Below are 16,300 nucleotides of genomic sequence, written 5' to 3'. Positions count from 1 at the left end.
AAAAAGAATCGAGAAAACGGCGAGTTGTAGTATTAGTACATGGATTGGATGCCGTAACAACAATAACAACAGGAAAAGAAAGAAGAAAAGAAGAAAAGGAAGGCGACAGTCGCAAGCGGGAATAAAACTTTCGGGGAGAAGGTGAAAACTGAAAAAAAAAAAAATGAGTAACAGGAAAAGGGAAACTTTCATGACTCATCCCTCCATTAAAGTGACGTATTCACTTAATTTCATCATCGTCCTTCTTTTTTGTTTTTTTTGTTGGTGTTTTTTGCTCTCATATCAATGTGAAAATATACAAACAACAAATGACAAATGACAAATGACAAATGACAAATGACAGACAACTTCCACACGTACATTTTAAGTGTCTAATGTCATTTCGTGAGAAATTTCACAGGGGGATAAATGGTTTGGGAAAAGGGCTGAGGGATTAGCGGGAACAAACAAAAGGGGCACCAAAACAATTTAAGGCTATCATTTGAAAATAAATAAATAAGAAAAATAATAGCAATAATAACGGTGATGATAAATAGCAATGAACGACAAATAACGAAAACAGGGGAAAAAGAAAGAGTGAGAAAAGGAGGGAAAGAAACAAAAACAAAAAAAGAAAAAGAAAAATCAAAAAAAGAAAATCAAAAACCACCAACCGTGATTCCGAAAATATGGTCTCGCCACACACACACACACGCACGCACTGACACTTTTATCTTTACTCATTCATAACATTTCCCTCACACCACATCCATTCAACCCCCAATGTAACCATGGGCAAATATACACACCATATGTGTTTGCCTTAATTGGGTGGTACAGAGAAGAGAAGAGGGGAAAAGGGAAAAAGACGTGAAGTTTCGATTCCTGAATGTGAAATCCCGGAGAACCGCAGTGGTGCTTACAGGTGAATCCCTTTTGCGCTTCTCTGTTTGTTTGTTTGTTTGTTTCTTTGATCTACTTTTTTTTTTAGAATAAAAAAAAATTCTTTAACTATTTAATCATGCCCCCTCTGCACACTCAAACAACAGAAGTGCATCACAGGGGAGTGAAAAGGTTCAAACACTTAAAAGGAATCCGGGAAACGACAAGGATCACAATGGTAGTGATGATGATGATGATGACCATAGCCGTGGCTGTGGCCATATAATTATAATAATAATAATAAAAGTAACTAAAAAGAAAAAAAAGAAAAAAAAATGATGCACCGCATTGGAGCCCACCGGCACATAATCCCGTCCCAACGTTTTTGACTACCTTTTGGTGTGGAAATGAGGAGAAAAAAAAAAGATACAAGAAATCCCCTTTTTTCTCTTTTTTTTTTTTGTAATGCTCATCGAGTAATAAAATTATCAGTAATCCCATCCTTTCAACTCCCCACAACACATCCTCCCCCCCCCTCATGCATTCACGTTTGAACATATTTATTTTTACATTCATGCGCAAATGCAGATGCCTACATGTCATTGCTTGTATTTGTGTAGTTCCCCTTCCCTTAGTTTCATGTTACACCTCAGCGTCCCTCACCCCACATGTTTTATCACCTAATTGACGCAATAATCCAAACTCTACTCGCATCTCACTTCTCAATCCTAATATTTATTGTTTTCGCATCTAAACTCATCCTCCACCACCACAACCTTTTTCTCCTCTGCCCTACCTCTCTTTCCCTTTTCCTTTTCCTTTTCCTTTTCCTTTTCCTTTTCCTTTTCCTTTTTGTTTGTGTTCTCTTTTTTTTCAAAAAAAAAAAAGAAAAAGAGAAGTCATAAATGTACGCAGCGCCTCCCCCACTGCGAGAAATGCCCTCTAAATTTCCAACACCCGAAAAAAAAAAACGCAATTTTCAAAACCAAAAACGCATATCAATTAACGACGACTCGTAGCCGCACAAATGGGGCATACCGCGCACGTGCATGCGCACTCAGAACAAACGGATGCGTGACCACAAGTGAATAATTTTGAGCCCTGCATCTTCGGAGCCTTCATGCAGCGGCTACAAAGACCTTTAGTCAGGCGACCTACAAGCACCTTTTGCATACGCTGCTCCACATCACGAAGCACCTCGCATAATACATAAACTTCATTATCGCTCATTAGCGCCACATCCGCAGGGTCCGGAGTGTAACGTTGGGTGAAAAGTATCTTTTTTAACTGAATCTTCTCCTCAATGATACTACGCATGTGGGTTTCATTCAACCTGTTACGCTCACTAAAGCGACTAGAGCACGTCCTCGCCCGGCGGCTACTTGAAGAAGCGGGGTGTTTCTTCTTGTTAACAACATAATTCTCCTCACCATCATCATCATCATTATCATCATCATCCGTGTCTTGACTATCTTCACCATCACTGACGACGCTAGTATCGCTGTTGTCCCATTCCCATTCACATGGGTCGCGGAATGCTCCACCTGTTGCGGATGTTTTGCTATCAAATTCTCGCATGAGTCGCTCCCATTCCCGATACAACTCATCGCTGCTCATCCTCTTCTCATTAGGTTGTTGAGTATAAGACCCGTCATAAGAAGGAGGGCTGCTGCTTGCATGAGTGTAACTTTTGTCATTGCTGCCTGCGGCACCACCACCAGCGCTGCTGCTTCCCTCCCCTGTTCCTCTCGCTTTCTCACCTCCATTTGGTTTGGGTTCTGTCATTGGACTTCCACTTGCACCATTAAATGGAGGTGAAGAGGATTGTGGTGGCCGCTGTTGTTGTTGTTGCTGTTGTTGATTATGATTATGAGAAAATGGGTGAGACCTCGCGTGGCATGAGGCAGCACCACCACGGGCGTAAGAATAACCGCTGACAGGTACTCGCCTGCCATGGGCTTGACGCCAACGCTCATCCACGCGTTGATGCTCCTCCTTTGATCCAACAGGAAAACCCCCAAAAGGCATGGAGCCGCCGTCTAAATCGATACCACCACCGACGTTGTTATCACCGCTGTTGCCGCTGGCTTGCCACCGTCTTCCACCAAACCGCGCATAACATTTCGCCCCGTAACCCCGACGCTCATGGGAGAAACCACCGGGGGAACATCCAAACAGTTCCTCCTCTGTGAAGTGGCACGGCGGTTCCCGCGCCTGTCGGGCGTATTGAAAGCCGGTGCCTGCATTGGAGGGTGGTGCATGAGGTAACACATCACGGCCTCCATTACGACGGAAATGCTGCTGCAAGGCCTCGTACGCTTCATTTACTTTCTTAAACTCATCCGCGCCATTTGGGTTCCTATCGGGGTGAAGATCGAGGGCCTTCTGTCGGAAGGCTTTGCGCAGCGCCGTCTCATCACAACCACGTGGAATTCCCAGGACACGGAAATGGGTGTCAGTAACGGATATATGAGCCATACCTTAACTTCCTTCAAAAGCCCTCCACACCGCCGCTGGGCCGGTCGCCACGTACACTTTCTCTTACTCTAAAAGTCACTCTCCTGCCTCTTAGATGAATATAAATATATATGTGTGTATTTGTGTATTTGTGTGTGTGTGTACTTACCTGTTTATTCCTTTTCTCTACTTTATCTTCCTTTACTTACTTTTGCCAACACCCACCACCCCTTCAGTGTTTTCACTTTTCGTCAGTGATCTCCCTTGCGATCCCTTGTTTTCTTTCTAATCCTGTATTTCGGGATCTGTTTTTGGTTGATGTGTAGACAGTTTTCACGTTTGGTGATGTTGGTACCTTGTGTGTGAATATTAATAGAAAGTAGAGGCAAAATGAATATGAATAATATATAAATAAATAAAGGAAAGAAAACACACATGCAAAAATAATAATAATGATACAATAGAATAGAATAGGATAGGATAGGTGCTGTATCAATACACCTTAGAGCACATATTACAGTAATGCATTCCACACACACAAACACGCGTGAGTCCATAGCTTTTTATGAACGCACAAACACACTTCCGGCGTGAGTGACACAATCCACCCTTAATGTATCATTTTTCGTTATTTTTTTTTTGGAAATATTTATATATATTTAAATATATTTATTTATTGAAACTTTTTTGTTCATTTTATTCGTGTGGTTTGTACTCTTTTTTTTTTTTTTATTAATGTTTATGCGTGGGTTGAGGCTTCCATTTGCCCCGTGTTATCACAACTTCACGGTATGCTGCAACGACAGTAAAGACGGAAATACAATCAAACATGCAGGGGAAAAAAAAGGAAAAAAACGTAATGGACGGAACAAATTGGTCCAACGGATCACAGGAGAAGATATGGAAAGAAACAGAGGTTTTAAAAAAAAAAAAGAGAGAGAGAGAGAGACAAAAAGAGAAATAGAAAGAGAAAAAAAAACAAAAATTGAAGTGGAGTGAAGTGAAGTGAATTAATTATTAACCGCAGTGAGAAAGAAAGGAGATACAGAAAAAGAATACACTCTTCCCGCTCCACAAATCCACACAACAATGCAAAAATATGCTGATGTGGACAAAAAAGGAAAAAAAAAAGGAAAACGGCACCCAAACTATGTTTGTTTGGAAGGTACACAAGAGAGAAAAGAAAAAGAAGAAAAAGAGGTGGGTAAAGCAAAGAAACAGGGAAGTTATTTAATTTATTTATAAAAAAAACGCCTAATCAAAACCCCTCCTCCCCTCCTCCATCCCCTCTCCAAAGTGATAATTCTCATTCTTATTATTTTTTTTTTCGTTTTCATATAAATATATATATAAATAAATAAATACCCTGCTTTCTTTTGCTCTCTTTCCTCTTCCTTTTTTTTTTCTTCTTTTGCCCCTTCATCACTTTTTATTTCCCTTTATGTTCTTTTTTTCCTGATGCAGTCGTGTCATTTTATCCGCATCCTCATGCTAACTTTTCTCCCTCCTCTCCTCTTTATTACGGATATAAAAAGGAAGTGTAAAAAAAAAAAAGGAGAGGTGTGAAACATGACGTGACATGACATGAGCAACATTTCATTCAACAACATTTAAACGGAGGGATTCAACAAATTGCCAAACACTTCTGAAAAAAAAAAAAAAGGAAAGAACAGCGAATACCGCGTGGAACACAAACACACGGGCGGCGCACTTGAGTGATAAAAATACATGGGTTAAGTAAACAGCGAAGTGAATGGAAAATATGACAGGTTTTAATTTCCCTTTACGCCGCCTAACCACACGTAGAGATAAGTAGACAATTGAAATTGATAGATCGAAGTAAATATAAATAAATATAAATAATTTTTTCACCAAAGGTAAATGTAACGGACAGCATACAAAAATGAACCTTGAACTTTAAAAAGAACAAAAAGAGAGAGAAGAGTCCGCTCACACACCTTCGGCTTCACACCACACATTACACCTCAGACGACTCACCACCACAAGCAAACACATACACACACATACACATACATATATATATATATAAATAAATATAAATTTAGATATATAGATATATAGATATTATATATAGTAGAAAGAAACAAAATAGAATAAAAAGAGCAGTATGAAGAATTGTACAGCAGCAAAAGCGCCACGTAGAAGCCACAGATAGTGTACAAAAAAAAAAGAAAGAGGAAAGAAGGAAAAGCTTCTGCATGTGCATGCGTTTATATAATATTAATGTGCTCACCCTCATTCCTGTACGGAAATGAAAAGATATGTGGAAAAGAGGCAGAAGTGAAGTACAGCAACAAAAGAAGAACCTCAGAAAATGCTGATGAGTATGTTCATTTTTTTTTTAATCACAAAACATCATCCACGTGGATAAGGGGGAGAATCTATTGTATCCCGTATTTTCAACAAAAAGGAAGTAGAAAAAAGAGGGGTTTCAACGCAGCCGAACCCGCTACGGAAGATTTTAAATAAAAAAAAGATATGAAGTGTTTTCTTGATAAATTTTGTTTCCATATTTCTCAGCATTGCAATAATGAGTTACTTGAGGTTATGTGTTAGGCATGCACGCAAATATAAGCACGCCTAAACACAAATGGTCATCTCCAATACGTATAACAACAGTTGAGTGAAAAAAAAAACAACTGGTTGAGTAAATAAAGACACAAAAAAAGCGACAAAAAAACAAAATACAGCCGTCAATAACCGCCTGCGTGCTACCTGGTAGTCGCAATTAAGATGATGATGATCCAACAAATGAACAAAAAAAAGAAAAAAAGAAGAAGCGACCAGTAGGGAATGGTTGTGTTACCTCAATTCAAGCCAACCAGATGTGTAACAGGAGTGCATACACCTCTATATGTTTACTCTCAAGGGAATATAACGTTGAGAGGGCGAGAGGGAAATTTATCCATTTTATCATCGAAACACGTAACTAAAATTCCCTCATATGCTGCTACCCCCGAATGCTCACACCTGTGTCATACAAATATATAAGTATATATATATACATACGATCTGGCGTTTTCTCTCCTTTCCCCCAGCTCCCTTTTTTTTTTTCTTCCCCTCCTTCCTCCCTCCCCCCCCCTTCTCCTTTTATCACTTACTTAATGATGAGGTTGTCACATCACTGGTTCAACAATCCTAACAGCAGAACTGTCCTTTAGCAACGTCTCACGCACCGCGATACTGTCAGCGCCACGGAGGACTCTCAAAAGCACCGTGTTATTATCACAAAGCAGCGCCTTCCTGATAATCTCCTGCAGAGACGCTGCGCCCGATAGCGGCTGTCCATTGCATTCAAGCAAAAGATCGCCTTTCTGAAGCCCCAACGAAATATCATTTGTTGCATCACCATTACCGATCTTATCCGTATCGTCACTGCTATCACTACCATTGAGCTCATCTGCTCTCGGATCCGCTTCGTCGGACTTCCTGCCGCCCATCTTCACACGAACACATTCAAGAACTGAGTTTATCACGCACGAAGAAAAATGCCGTGATATATATTCCGCTGGAGTTTCATTTACACTTTCTGAAATGAGTGTTAAACTTCTCACAAGTGGGGAAGGTGGCGTCACATCAGTTGTTGGACACCCTCCATCACGCGTAATTGAGCCACGAGGTACCGCAGTTTGAGAGTACGGTCGCGAAAGCGGGGTGTGTCTCCCAACAGGCCATTCAAACACACCCGTAAGCGTACTTCTGTTGGGGCCAACGAGGGCGGTGCTTCGGCGTTGTGAAGAAGTCTGTTGAGTGTAACTCTGAGCACAACTGTTTGTGCAGGACCACTCCAGTCGGTACTCCGTAGAGCAATCCACACTTTCCTTCGCCAAGTCAGCGGAGCGGGTGGAGGAAACCAAACCTATGATACCACCTTCAATTCCACGCCCGCTGCAATGCGTACAGGGCCGTAACTGCCTCGGAGTGGTTAGGCGGGAGACGGAGGTATGGGGACTTTCACCTGCACGACGCACAGAAGGCCTGTGAGGCACGCGCGGTGTTGTCACGAGCGACCGCCTTGAAAACTGTGGAGTGCTACTCGCTGAAACTCTCGACATCCGTGGCGTGGTGGCGGAAGATGCCCTCGGATGCCGCGACGATTCGTTCAGAGGTGGCTCCGGCTTCGCTGGCGTCGCAGAAGCACGTGATTCACGATGTTTACGTGACAGCAGGCTCGGTGAAGTCTGGCGGCGATGTTCTGGAGAGACTTCCGCGTCCGTTGCATACAGGCGTGTGCGCAATGGTTCTGTGAGACGACCTGGTGATTCTAATTGCCTATCCGCTGTGCGGCTAGAGACAGATGCCTTCCAAACCTTTGAGATTGGAATCCGTGGCACCGGACTTGCGGGGCTATTGGCGCTGGTTTTTGAGGCACCGGAGGGATGAGTCTGATTTGCCTCCGCACCCGCAGCAGTCCACCGCCGCGAAGAGTTCCCTGCGCTCGGTGAGGTCGTCCCGCTACACATCGTGAACAATCGGCTTCGCTGCCTCTCGTCACTCACAGCCGTGGTCCGTGCGTCCATGAATTCGCTCCGGCTGGCCTTATTTCTCGAGGCTGAAGTGTGATTAATATCTTCAGTGGTGCCGGTACCGCCCTGGCAAGTGCTGCGGTCTTTCCGGGATTGCGCCACCTTGGAACTTGACAACAGACTTGTTGGACGCCTAATGCTTAGAGGAATGCTTTGGCTACTTCTCGTTATTGTTGCCGCCCCGGCAGTACCGGCTGAGAGTCGCGAACTTCTAAATGACGTCGAACACCCCCTTGACGGCGCCTGTGAAGGCCTTTCAGAGCTCGCGGTTTTGACTGGCACGCTGCTGATTTTTTGTATTACTTTTTCAGGGTGTCGTTGTGATTGCACCTGTTGCGAGCTTCGTGGCCCGTTCGTCTGTGGTGACAGCCGTCGGGAGTGTACAAGAAACAGGTTTCCAGCAGCAGTGTAATAATCCTGAAGGTATTTGTTGCACAGATCCTCCATGGCGATGTTGAACATACGGAGAGCCACTTCAGGTATTGGCGTTACCGCATCCTTCCGGGACAAGAGTAATTGACGCTGACGCGCTTCTGAATCACCTAAAGATTGTCCCCCCTCCACTGCATTGATGCCTTTTTTCCGCCTTGCAGAACCTCCATCCACTACCTCCCCTTTTTCCTTCTCCTTTTTGTTTATGCCTCTTCTTAAAGCTGCCGTAGACGCTGTTGTTGCTACCTTCTCCATATCCCTCTATTTCCTATTATATATGGTGATTTCTCTTTTTCTTTTTTTCTTCTTGCTCTTGCTCTTGATCTTTCTTTTTTATTATTATTATTTATTTCCTTCCGTCCTCTCTCTTTCTCTCTTCCTTCCTTTCGCCCTTCTCTAAGGATTTCTTCCCCGTTTTATTTTTTTTTTACTAGTGCCTCACCTTGTTTTTTTTACTGCGCGTATTATTATGAATTTTTTTTTTCTTATATCGGTTGTCGCCCCTTTTTTTATGCACTTTTTTTCTTCTTGTTACCAACGAGCCAACTTAATCACACAAAACTCTCCAATTGCCCAAATGACTAAAATTCACGTACACTTCACCTCAAACTTCTAATAATGGCAACCAAAACTCCCAAGTACCCTTCGGATTTGTCCCCTTTCCTTTATTTATATTTACCTTTCCTCTCTTCTTCAACTGTTTCTTGTCTTTCTTATATATATATATATATATATATATATATCCTCCTTTCGTTTCTCCTTCCTTTTTCTTTTTTTCTTAATTATGGGTATCGTATGATTAATTGGCAATTGCAAATTATACAAATGAAATGATTCGAATAAAGGAAAGAAGAAGAAAGGAAAAAAACAAAAGAGGCCCGATTTCAACCTTCCGCCTCTCCTTCCTTCAGTTCCCTTCAATTAAACAAATAAATGCACACAAATGTATATTTGCTGAAGATTACACGTTTAATACCTTCACGATACACAAATTTCAAATCCGCTATTGCTTTATTCTTCAGCTAAAGTTGCAGCAACGGGAAGGGGGGGAAGGGACAAACAAATCAAATCAATCAACTCAAATAATAACAACAATATTAGTAATAGTAAAAGTAGTAAATAATGGTAATAATAATGATGTATGGGGATATGTAAGGAGGAATAACTTGACAACGTCATGGTAACAATGAAGATAAGAAAAAAAAATGACAAAACAAAAGAAGAAAGAAAGAACGGAAGAAAAGAAAAGAAAAGAAAGTACTTTCTTAACAAAAAAAGTAAACAAGGTGAAGCATAATAATAACGAAAGGTAACAGCAACTGCAGTAATGATGGCAATTTCAAACCGTCCCGTGGATTTATGTCGTCAATATTCCACACAAATAACCAAACAAGCAGACACTCTTACAAAAGTATACTAACGCATAAACATATGTGAGGTAATGATACAAAAACATGCATCGTACAATGTTCATAACATAAGAAGTTCAGTTATTCATCTGTCCCTTTTCGTACATTTTTCTCGCATTACCACTATCATAAGTGAGTGATTCCACACACACTATTAGACCGTATCCTTTTAAAACTTAACATACAAATAAAATGCAATACCGAATGACAAGGCGCAGCCGTATTCACAATACTCTTTCCCTCACCCAAATACACACATCACATTACATCACATTACAGTATTATACATCATTGGTGGAAAGTTGGATGTGAAAATGCCGAATATTCCTTCTTTTTTTTTAGAAGAAAAAAAGAAGAAAAAAAATTTGGAAACCTTTCTGTTGCGGTAACTCCTATATATATATATAAATTCCCATCTAATTCCTCCCATTCTAGAGCGCCTTGCAGTCATATCTTTACCCCTACACCAACATAAATAAATAAATAAATATATATATATATATATATATATATATACCTTACAAAACACAGAAAAACAGAGAATGAAGAAAGAAAAAGGAAGAAGAGGAAGAGGAAGCCATCATAAATAATGCCAGAAAGGGTGAAGGTAAGAGAAAAAAAAAAAGGAAGCAAAAGTGAACAAGTTTTTAAGTCTGTGCGTATAGATGTGGGAATGTTGGAGCATGGTATAGGTACTCAGCAATAATGTTTTCCCCACACACGCACACGGTCTCCTTCCCTCTCTTTATCTTTCAACTGCGCCCTGGCTTCAGTAAAATCGGGGGCGAGACTGGATGGAAACATCACCACCACCACAACCACCACCACCACGAAAAGGATAAGAAAAAGAAAAAAATAAAGAAAAAACAATAGTGGTTTTCTGCTTATTTTCCCCTTCTTCCCCTTTCCTTAGGCCCCAAGTCGCACTAGACGAAAGAAAGAAAGAAAGAGAGGGAGGGAGGGAGGGAGGAAGAAAGAAAAAACAGAGACAGACCGAGACACCGAAAAGAAAAAGGATTAGACCTCTCCACGCGGCATCAACACATCCACTGAATACTGAAACCCCACCGCCTCTCTGCCTCCAGCGTCGTGGTTGCTCATTCACCGCAACTATTTGAAGGAGAACTTTATCGGCTTAGTTTCCGCACATAAGATTCCAAATCTGCTGTGGTCATTGTGCACCGCGTGCGTTTCAACCATGACGCCACGCAAGACAATGCCACTTCATCGCAGCCGGTGTGCCCAGAGGGGCTGGAACCGGCAGCGCCACTGCCACTCCCACTTCCACCAACACCATGAGAACTACCGCCACCTTTATTGTTGGTGGGATCTTGTCCTCTAAGAATAGCACAGAAGCGGGTAACAAAACCTTCATCGAGCAGATCCATCTCATATGGAACTGACACCAAATCCACGAGAGGTATATTATCGGCACTGTCAGATATCGCCCTCAGCCACGCCGAGACATCATGCCTCTGATAGTTTTGGTTATCACTGATAATATTGGTACTCTCAGTGTCCCCGGTCCCCTCCTCCTCTTCACCGCTGCATTCATCGCCCTCTTCACCATCATCACTATCACTATCATCATCATTATCATCATTATCATCACTATCACTATCATTATCATTATCATCATGGTTGTCATCACTACCATCGTGGTTGGCTCCGTTAGCAGGAGCATATCTGTTCTTAACCTCATCACGGGGTCGCCCGCGTTTCCTGGAAGGCTCGTTATCACTGGCAGGAGGGTCCTCACTGACATCATTGTCCTCCATGTCATCATCCAGAAGTGATCCGCCACAGTGGTGTTGCAACGCAGCATCCCCACCATTCCCACAGACCCGCTCCACTTGAGATCTTGCCATAACGCGTCCTGAGACAATATGCAGTTGCGACATCACACCACTAAAGATTGTGCTCCCCGCCAGCACGTGTAGAATGACATTAGGTGGCGCAATGGTGGTGTACCAGCGGCTGTATTGCACAACGAGTTCGTTATTGGCAAACATTAACGGCTTAGCCCGCAGAAGTCGTATCAGTTCGTACTGCAGCGCAATGCGATGCCGCAGCGTCCCACGCATGGCTTGCAGGATCACCTCTAGCAACTCTCTTGCTACCACCTGCATTGATCCTGCTACCGAAAGCTCCGTGCGTTTGTCGACATTCATCCATCGGTGCTGACTGACTAAAATGCGATGTGCGACAGACGGGCACACGAGGGAAAGACGATGTGGCTCCTGCTGCGGCGCGATACCGATGTGAATAACTTCATCGAGCAACACATCACACATTGCAATAGTCTCCCTCGAAGGTGCAGTCGTCCACGCTCTCATCAGACGGCTTGTAAGAGCAATGCAGTCTTGCCCAACCTCAATCACACGGGCGAAGAGAAGCACCCACTCCTTATTCCTCGTACCATTCGTTAGAGATGTCGGAGCGTAACGGGGGTTGACACGGAAACGACGAAGTTGCTCCAGTACTGCGCCCCTCAGTGTAGTTGGCGGGAGATGTGGTGCGGTGTATCGCACTTCAGCGTCATCTTTGCCATAGTTGTTGTCACTACAACCGTTATGTCGAATATCCAACCGTTCGACAGGGGACATGGTGTAATATCGCTGACTAAAGAGACGCTGTTCTGCCCATAATCCCTTTGAGTCTGCTGTATATCCAATGTCCCCGGAAACCCACTCCACAATCACACCTTGAGCTGCGTCAGTGGGTGGATGGAGGACTGTTACATCTGACCTCAATAAGTAATCGTTGTGCAATTGCGAAGCAAACGAAACAGTGGTTTGCAAGCTCTTTCCTAAATCACCTCCCTCAGAACCGATACCTGAAACTTCAGCCTTGGGTGGTGGCCACAGTGTCAGCGGCACTATCTGTAAGACCAACCCATACTCCGGATGTTTCTTAGGCAGCAGTGGAACAATATTGCACATGACGGCGTGATCAACAACACATACGGATGTACACTCTTTTAAAGAAGAGGAAGATGAAAGGTTCACAGATGACGGCACTGCGCCACCTGACACACTTGCAACACCTTCATTCCCATCACCCTCACATAAGCTTCCACTACATGCACTCCTGGCGCAATCAGGAGGGGCGTCACTATTCTCTTCCTCCGATGGAACCATCGGCAGAAGGTTATTATTGGCACCCACTGCAGAAAGAGGACCCAACATATTCCCCCTATTATTTGGAGGCGTGTCATTTTCCCCTGCTCGACTACTGGAAACAGCGGCAACACCCGTATGCCAAAAAGAACGTGAGCTTGTCGGAGATAAAATGTATGATTGGATGAGAGTCAAGCCATCAGCAACGTTGACATCAACGCCATCACTGGTAATGGCCATATTTGAATCACCATCGCAGCTCCCCCCCTCAAGTTTACACCTTTTGGTGGCACTCCCTGCTGAACTCTCTTCTTCAACATCAGTTAAATGACTGCTTCTTGTGTTATCACGAGGCATACGTAAATATCCTCCTACCATTCCCTATTATGCAATAAAGAGAAAGGATAAAAAGGCATGAATTGAAAAGGAAACAGGCGGCGCCCCATACGAATGTTCACTTTTCTTCTCCCAGAGAAATAACAATAAACGTAACGTACTACTCACATGAAGGTGACGAGTCGTGAAAAGAAAAAAAAAGAAGCAAAAAAAAAGGAACCATGCGACTACGGAGGATAATGGAGAAGGAGGAAACCAATTTCTGGATATGAAAGCGAAACGACAGAACAAAAAACGCATAAAAATGGACTCAGGAAAGATGGAAGCGAAATGAGACAAAGCTATCCGAAGCTGCCGCACAAACACCAAGGTTCCCTTTCTTCACAAAAGAAAAAGGAAAAGGAAAAGAAACCGTATAACCATGGGCCATCTGTGACAACATCATAACGCCCACTCACTCATGTGCAACGCCTCACCATCTTCGCCCCTCATCCTCCATAAACAAATGCACGCATTTGCATTCTTTGAGCATCAGCCACGACACGAACATCGGCGGCTCCCCAACATAGCACAGTTTGCACATTTATCGTGTGATGATTCGACACGAACCAAAAAATTTACAAGCGTAACCGCATACACGCCACTGCCGGCAATTGACCTTTTTCCCTCGACCCTGTGTTCGCTCACAATGGTAAATGAAGAACACGAATTTAAAACAAAAAAACAAAAAACTACGGGTATCAGAGCAGTGCAACGCCGTCTGTGCTAGTCGTTTGTGGTTAATGCCAACACCGAACGTCCCCCACTCACCCACAGATGGGACGGCCCTTCGAAAACACGGGTGGGCCGTACAACTTCATAAACATGAAATTCGTGTGGCAAATCCTCCATTCAGCATTCCTCATTTCTCATCCTTTTCTTTTTTCCTTTCTTCTTCCCTTTTCTACACCGCCCCACACATATCCGACTAGTTCATACTACTACGGGTCTGAAGTTTGTCCCTCCAGCATCCCTTCCTCGAAATTGAGTTACGGGAAACAAAGTAGAAAGGGCTCCCATCCTCCAGCACTGCTACTCGATTTTGTTCATTTATTCCACCGTGCGAACTATCCCTCCCTCCCTCCACACACAGACACAGATAGAGAAAGAGAGACAGGCAAAGACACAACATCTCCTCATTTGGATTCCTTAAACACCCAACGCTATATATATATATATATATGGAAAAAAGAAAAAAGAAAAAAGAAAAAAGACACCACGCCATTTATTTGGGAGGTTCCTTGGCACCGCTATCTGCAGCACTGCCACTGCTACGACTATCACTGTTACCGCCGCTAGTCTTACCGTCCCCAACAGTCTTCTCGTGTCGCGAAATGGACTCTTCAAATGACTTTTCCCACTGCTCCTTGAGTTTCTTTTGTTTCTCGTCCGCCTCTTTCGTGTCTTGTTCCTCGTATTTCTTGTACGGAGCCTCCTTCGGCTTCACCTCGTAATGACTTGCCGGATGCACAGGTGGCTTCTCCTCATTGTCCTCAAAAGTGATACCGTCGTTAAATGTTACCTGATATGGCAGTGGCTCACCCTTCGCTCTGTTTGATGTCCACAAGTGCCGCCATTCCGCACGTGGTCCATCACGAGGCTCCACATATTCACCTGCTTGCACTAAATCATAATCTGGATCCTCACTCGGATCCGTCTCTTTTCCTTGCTTAATTTGTTCCCTAAATCTTGCCTTGGCACGCTCCACTGCACCATTAAAGTCCTGAGGCCGTATTTTGCCTGGATACGACCATGGCTCCTGCACCACTTCCGTCCGCTTCACCATCTCCCATTCCTTATCTTCCTCCTCCATGATGCGACGTAACACCTCTTCCTCCTCTTCACTGCAGCGTAACAAATGACCCTGCTTGAATCCGTATCCCTCTGCCCTGCCATGATGATCTTGTCCATTAAGATAAAGATGCGAAAAGGGGTAACGCGGGTATGCCTCCCACATACCCGTAGGTCCCATAAAGTCGTAACGATATTTGTATCGGAAGGTGCGGTTGCCGTGTTCATCCACGGTTTCATCCCACTTGAGAATCTGTTGTGGGGGTCGGGGAAACATCTCAGTCGGGTCATCGGGATTCTTCGGTTGCCAGTCTTTGATACGAAATATTTCATCCGCCTCCATGTACCAGTGACCGACGATATCTGATGAAGTGTTGGCTACGTGCCAGCGGAATGGTGAGGTATTTTTTGTATTGTACAACAATGGGTCACAGTAGGAACCCGGAACCATACCATATGCTGATAGAGGAGCAAAGCAAACCTGTTCAAGTCGTTGCTGATGCAAGTAACCCTCACTTCCAGGACTCGTCCATTCTTCATCCCATGTGAAGGCAACCCATGCGCGCTGGCGTATTTGTCTCCAAAGTCGCAACAACCGGCCGGGTTTGACGTTTTTAAATGTAGTTGGCGGAGCATTCGCATCATCCTCTTCAGCGGCCCACACGCGTAACAGCGGAGTTACGCGCAGGTGCCGCGGCAAACAGGCCTTAAGCATAAGTTCTAAACTTGTATTTGCGTGCGATCGCGTATCACCAAAACAAATGAAGGACCGTGATAAGATGGTGGAGGGGAAGGTGAAGGTTCAAAAACAATAAAAGGAACAAAAGGTAGCAAAACGCTTGCAATCGCTGGCTGGATCGGCATTACGCAGGACACCATAAAAAAGCAATCTCAAAAAAAAAAGAAACGAAAAACGAGCCCGGTAACACAACTTAAAAGAGGAGGAGTTAAAGCTAATAACAAGAATAAAAAAGGAGTAAATGTTTCGTTTTGAGCTTATGTGTGTTCAATCCACACACCCAAGGAGGAAAACAATTTACGACACTTACCTAACAGATAACGGTAAATTCAAAGAGGACTCATGCACATACTTCAGGTTCTGAAAATATTATTTCAAGAGAGCTTTGTCGGTGACCCCGCGTTGCATGCCGCCTTCATCGGCTCTGTATATGACACAATATATTCTACTCCATGGCATCTACGTCGCTATCAAATATATATATATATATATATATATATATATTTTCTTAAAAGCTGGTTGTCCCACCCACATCATCGTCTTCGCATGCGCTAAGCATCATCCCACCAG

The 16,300-nt window shown here is 43.5% G+C and overlaps 8 protein-coding genes across 8 annotated transcripts, besides 3 other annotated features; 2 read left to right on the top strand and 6 right to left on the bottom strand.

Moving 5' to 3' along the window:
- TB927.1.4300 (chaperone protein DNAJ, putative) lies at positions 1,864 to 3,339 on the bottom strand (the record flags this gene model as incomplete). Its single annotated transcript, XM_001219122.1, has 1 exon — positions 1,864 to 3,339. One exon carries the CDS (start codon positions 3,337 to 3,339, stop codon positions 1,864 to 1,866), a length of 1,476 nt encoding a protein of 491 aa, XP_001219123.1.
- A 230-nt stretch (positions 3,340 to 3,569) lies between these two features.
- Positions 3,570 to 3,875, bottom strand: TB927.1.4290 (hypothetical protein, unlikely; the record flags this gene model as incomplete). The annotated part of the gene is made up of 1 exon (XM_001219121.1): positions 3,570 to 3,875. The coding sequence occupies one exon, from the start codon at positions 3,873 to 3,875 to the stop codon at positions 3,570 to 3,572; it is 306 nt and encodes a 101-aa protein (XP_001219122.1).
- Positions 3,684 to 3,752: a sequence feature (2 probable transmembrane helices predicted for Tb927.1.4290 by TMHMM2.0 at aa 5-27 and 42-64).
- Positions 3,795 to 3,863: a sequence feature (2 probable transmembrane helices predicted for Tb927.1.4290 by TMHMM2.0 at aa 5-27 and 42-64).
- Positions 3,809 to 3,875: a sequence feature (Signal anchor predicted for Tb927.1.4290 by SignalP 2.0 HMM (Signal peptide probabilty 0.006, signal anchor probability 0.990) with cleavage site probability 0.004 between residues 23 and 24).
- On the bottom strand, positions 6,456 to 8,552 carry TB927.1.4280 (hypothetical protein, conserved; the record flags this gene model as incomplete). The annotated part of the gene is made up of 1 exon (XM_001219120.1): positions 6,456 to 8,552. The coding sequence occupies one exon, from the start codon at positions 8,550 to 8,552 to the stop codon at positions 6,456 to 6,458; it is 2,097 nt and encodes a 698-aa protein (XP_001219121.1).
- A 575-nt stretch (positions 8,553 to 9,127) lies between these two features.
- Positions 9,128 to 9,481, top strand: TB927.1.4270 (hypothetical protein, unlikely; the record flags this gene model as incomplete). The annotated part of the gene is made up of 1 exon (XM_001219119.1): positions 9,128 to 9,481. The coding sequence occupies one exon, from the start codon at positions 9,128 to 9,130 to the stop codon at positions 9,479 to 9,481; it is 354 nt and encodes a 117-aa protein (XP_001219120.1).
- A 921-nt stretch (positions 9,482 to 10,402) lies between these two features.
- TB927.1.4260 (hypothetical protein, unlikely) lies at positions 10,403 to 10,510 on the bottom strand (the record flags this gene model as incomplete). Its single annotated transcript, XM_024642686.1, has 1 exon — positions 10,403 to 10,510. One exon carries the CDS (start codon positions 10,508 to 10,510, stop codon positions 10,403 to 10,405), a length of 108 nt encoding a protein of 35 aa, XP_024498410.1.
- A 323-nt stretch (positions 10,511 to 10,833) lies between these two features.
- TB927.1.4250 (hypothetical protein, conserved) lies at positions 10,834 to 13,203 on the bottom strand (the record flags this gene model as incomplete). The annotated part of the gene is made up of 1 exon (XM_001219117.1): positions 10,834 to 13,203. The coding sequence occupies one exon, from the start codon at positions 13,201 to 13,203 to the stop codon at positions 10,834 to 10,836; it is 2,370 nt and encodes a 789-aa protein (XP_001219118.1).
- Positions 13,204 to 13,621: 418 nt separating this feature from the next.
- On the top strand, positions 13,622 to 13,930 carry TB927.1.4240 (hypothetical protein, unlikely; the record flags this gene model as incomplete). The annotated part of the gene is made up of 1 exon (XM_001219116.1): positions 13,622 to 13,930. The coding sequence occupies one exon, from the start codon at positions 13,622 to 13,624 to the stop codon at positions 13,928 to 13,930; it is 309 nt and encodes a 102-aa protein (XP_001219117.1).
- Positions 13,931 to 14,425: 495 nt separating this feature from the next.
- TB927.1.4230 (hypothetical protein, conserved) lies at positions 14,426 to 15,706 on the bottom strand (the record flags this gene model as incomplete). The annotated part of the gene is made up of 1 exon (XM_001219115.1): positions 14,426 to 15,706. One exon carries the CDS (start codon positions 15,704 to 15,706, stop codon positions 14,426 to 14,428), a length of 1,281 nt encoding a protein of 426 aa, XP_001219116.1.
- Positions 15,707 to 16,300: the final 594 nt, after the last annotated feature.

The sequence above is a fragment of the Trypanosoma brucei genome, chromosome 1, assembly GCF_000002445.2.
Source record: "Trypanosoma brucei brucei TREU927 chromosome 1, complete sequence".
NCBI classification, from domain to species: domain Eukaryota; phylum Euglenozoa; class Kinetoplastea; order Trypanosomatida; family Trypanosomatidae; genus Trypanosoma; species Trypanosoma brucei.
The sequence above is the reverse complement of the archived record's forward strand: the minus strand, read 5'-3'. Positions and strand labels throughout refer to the sequence as shown.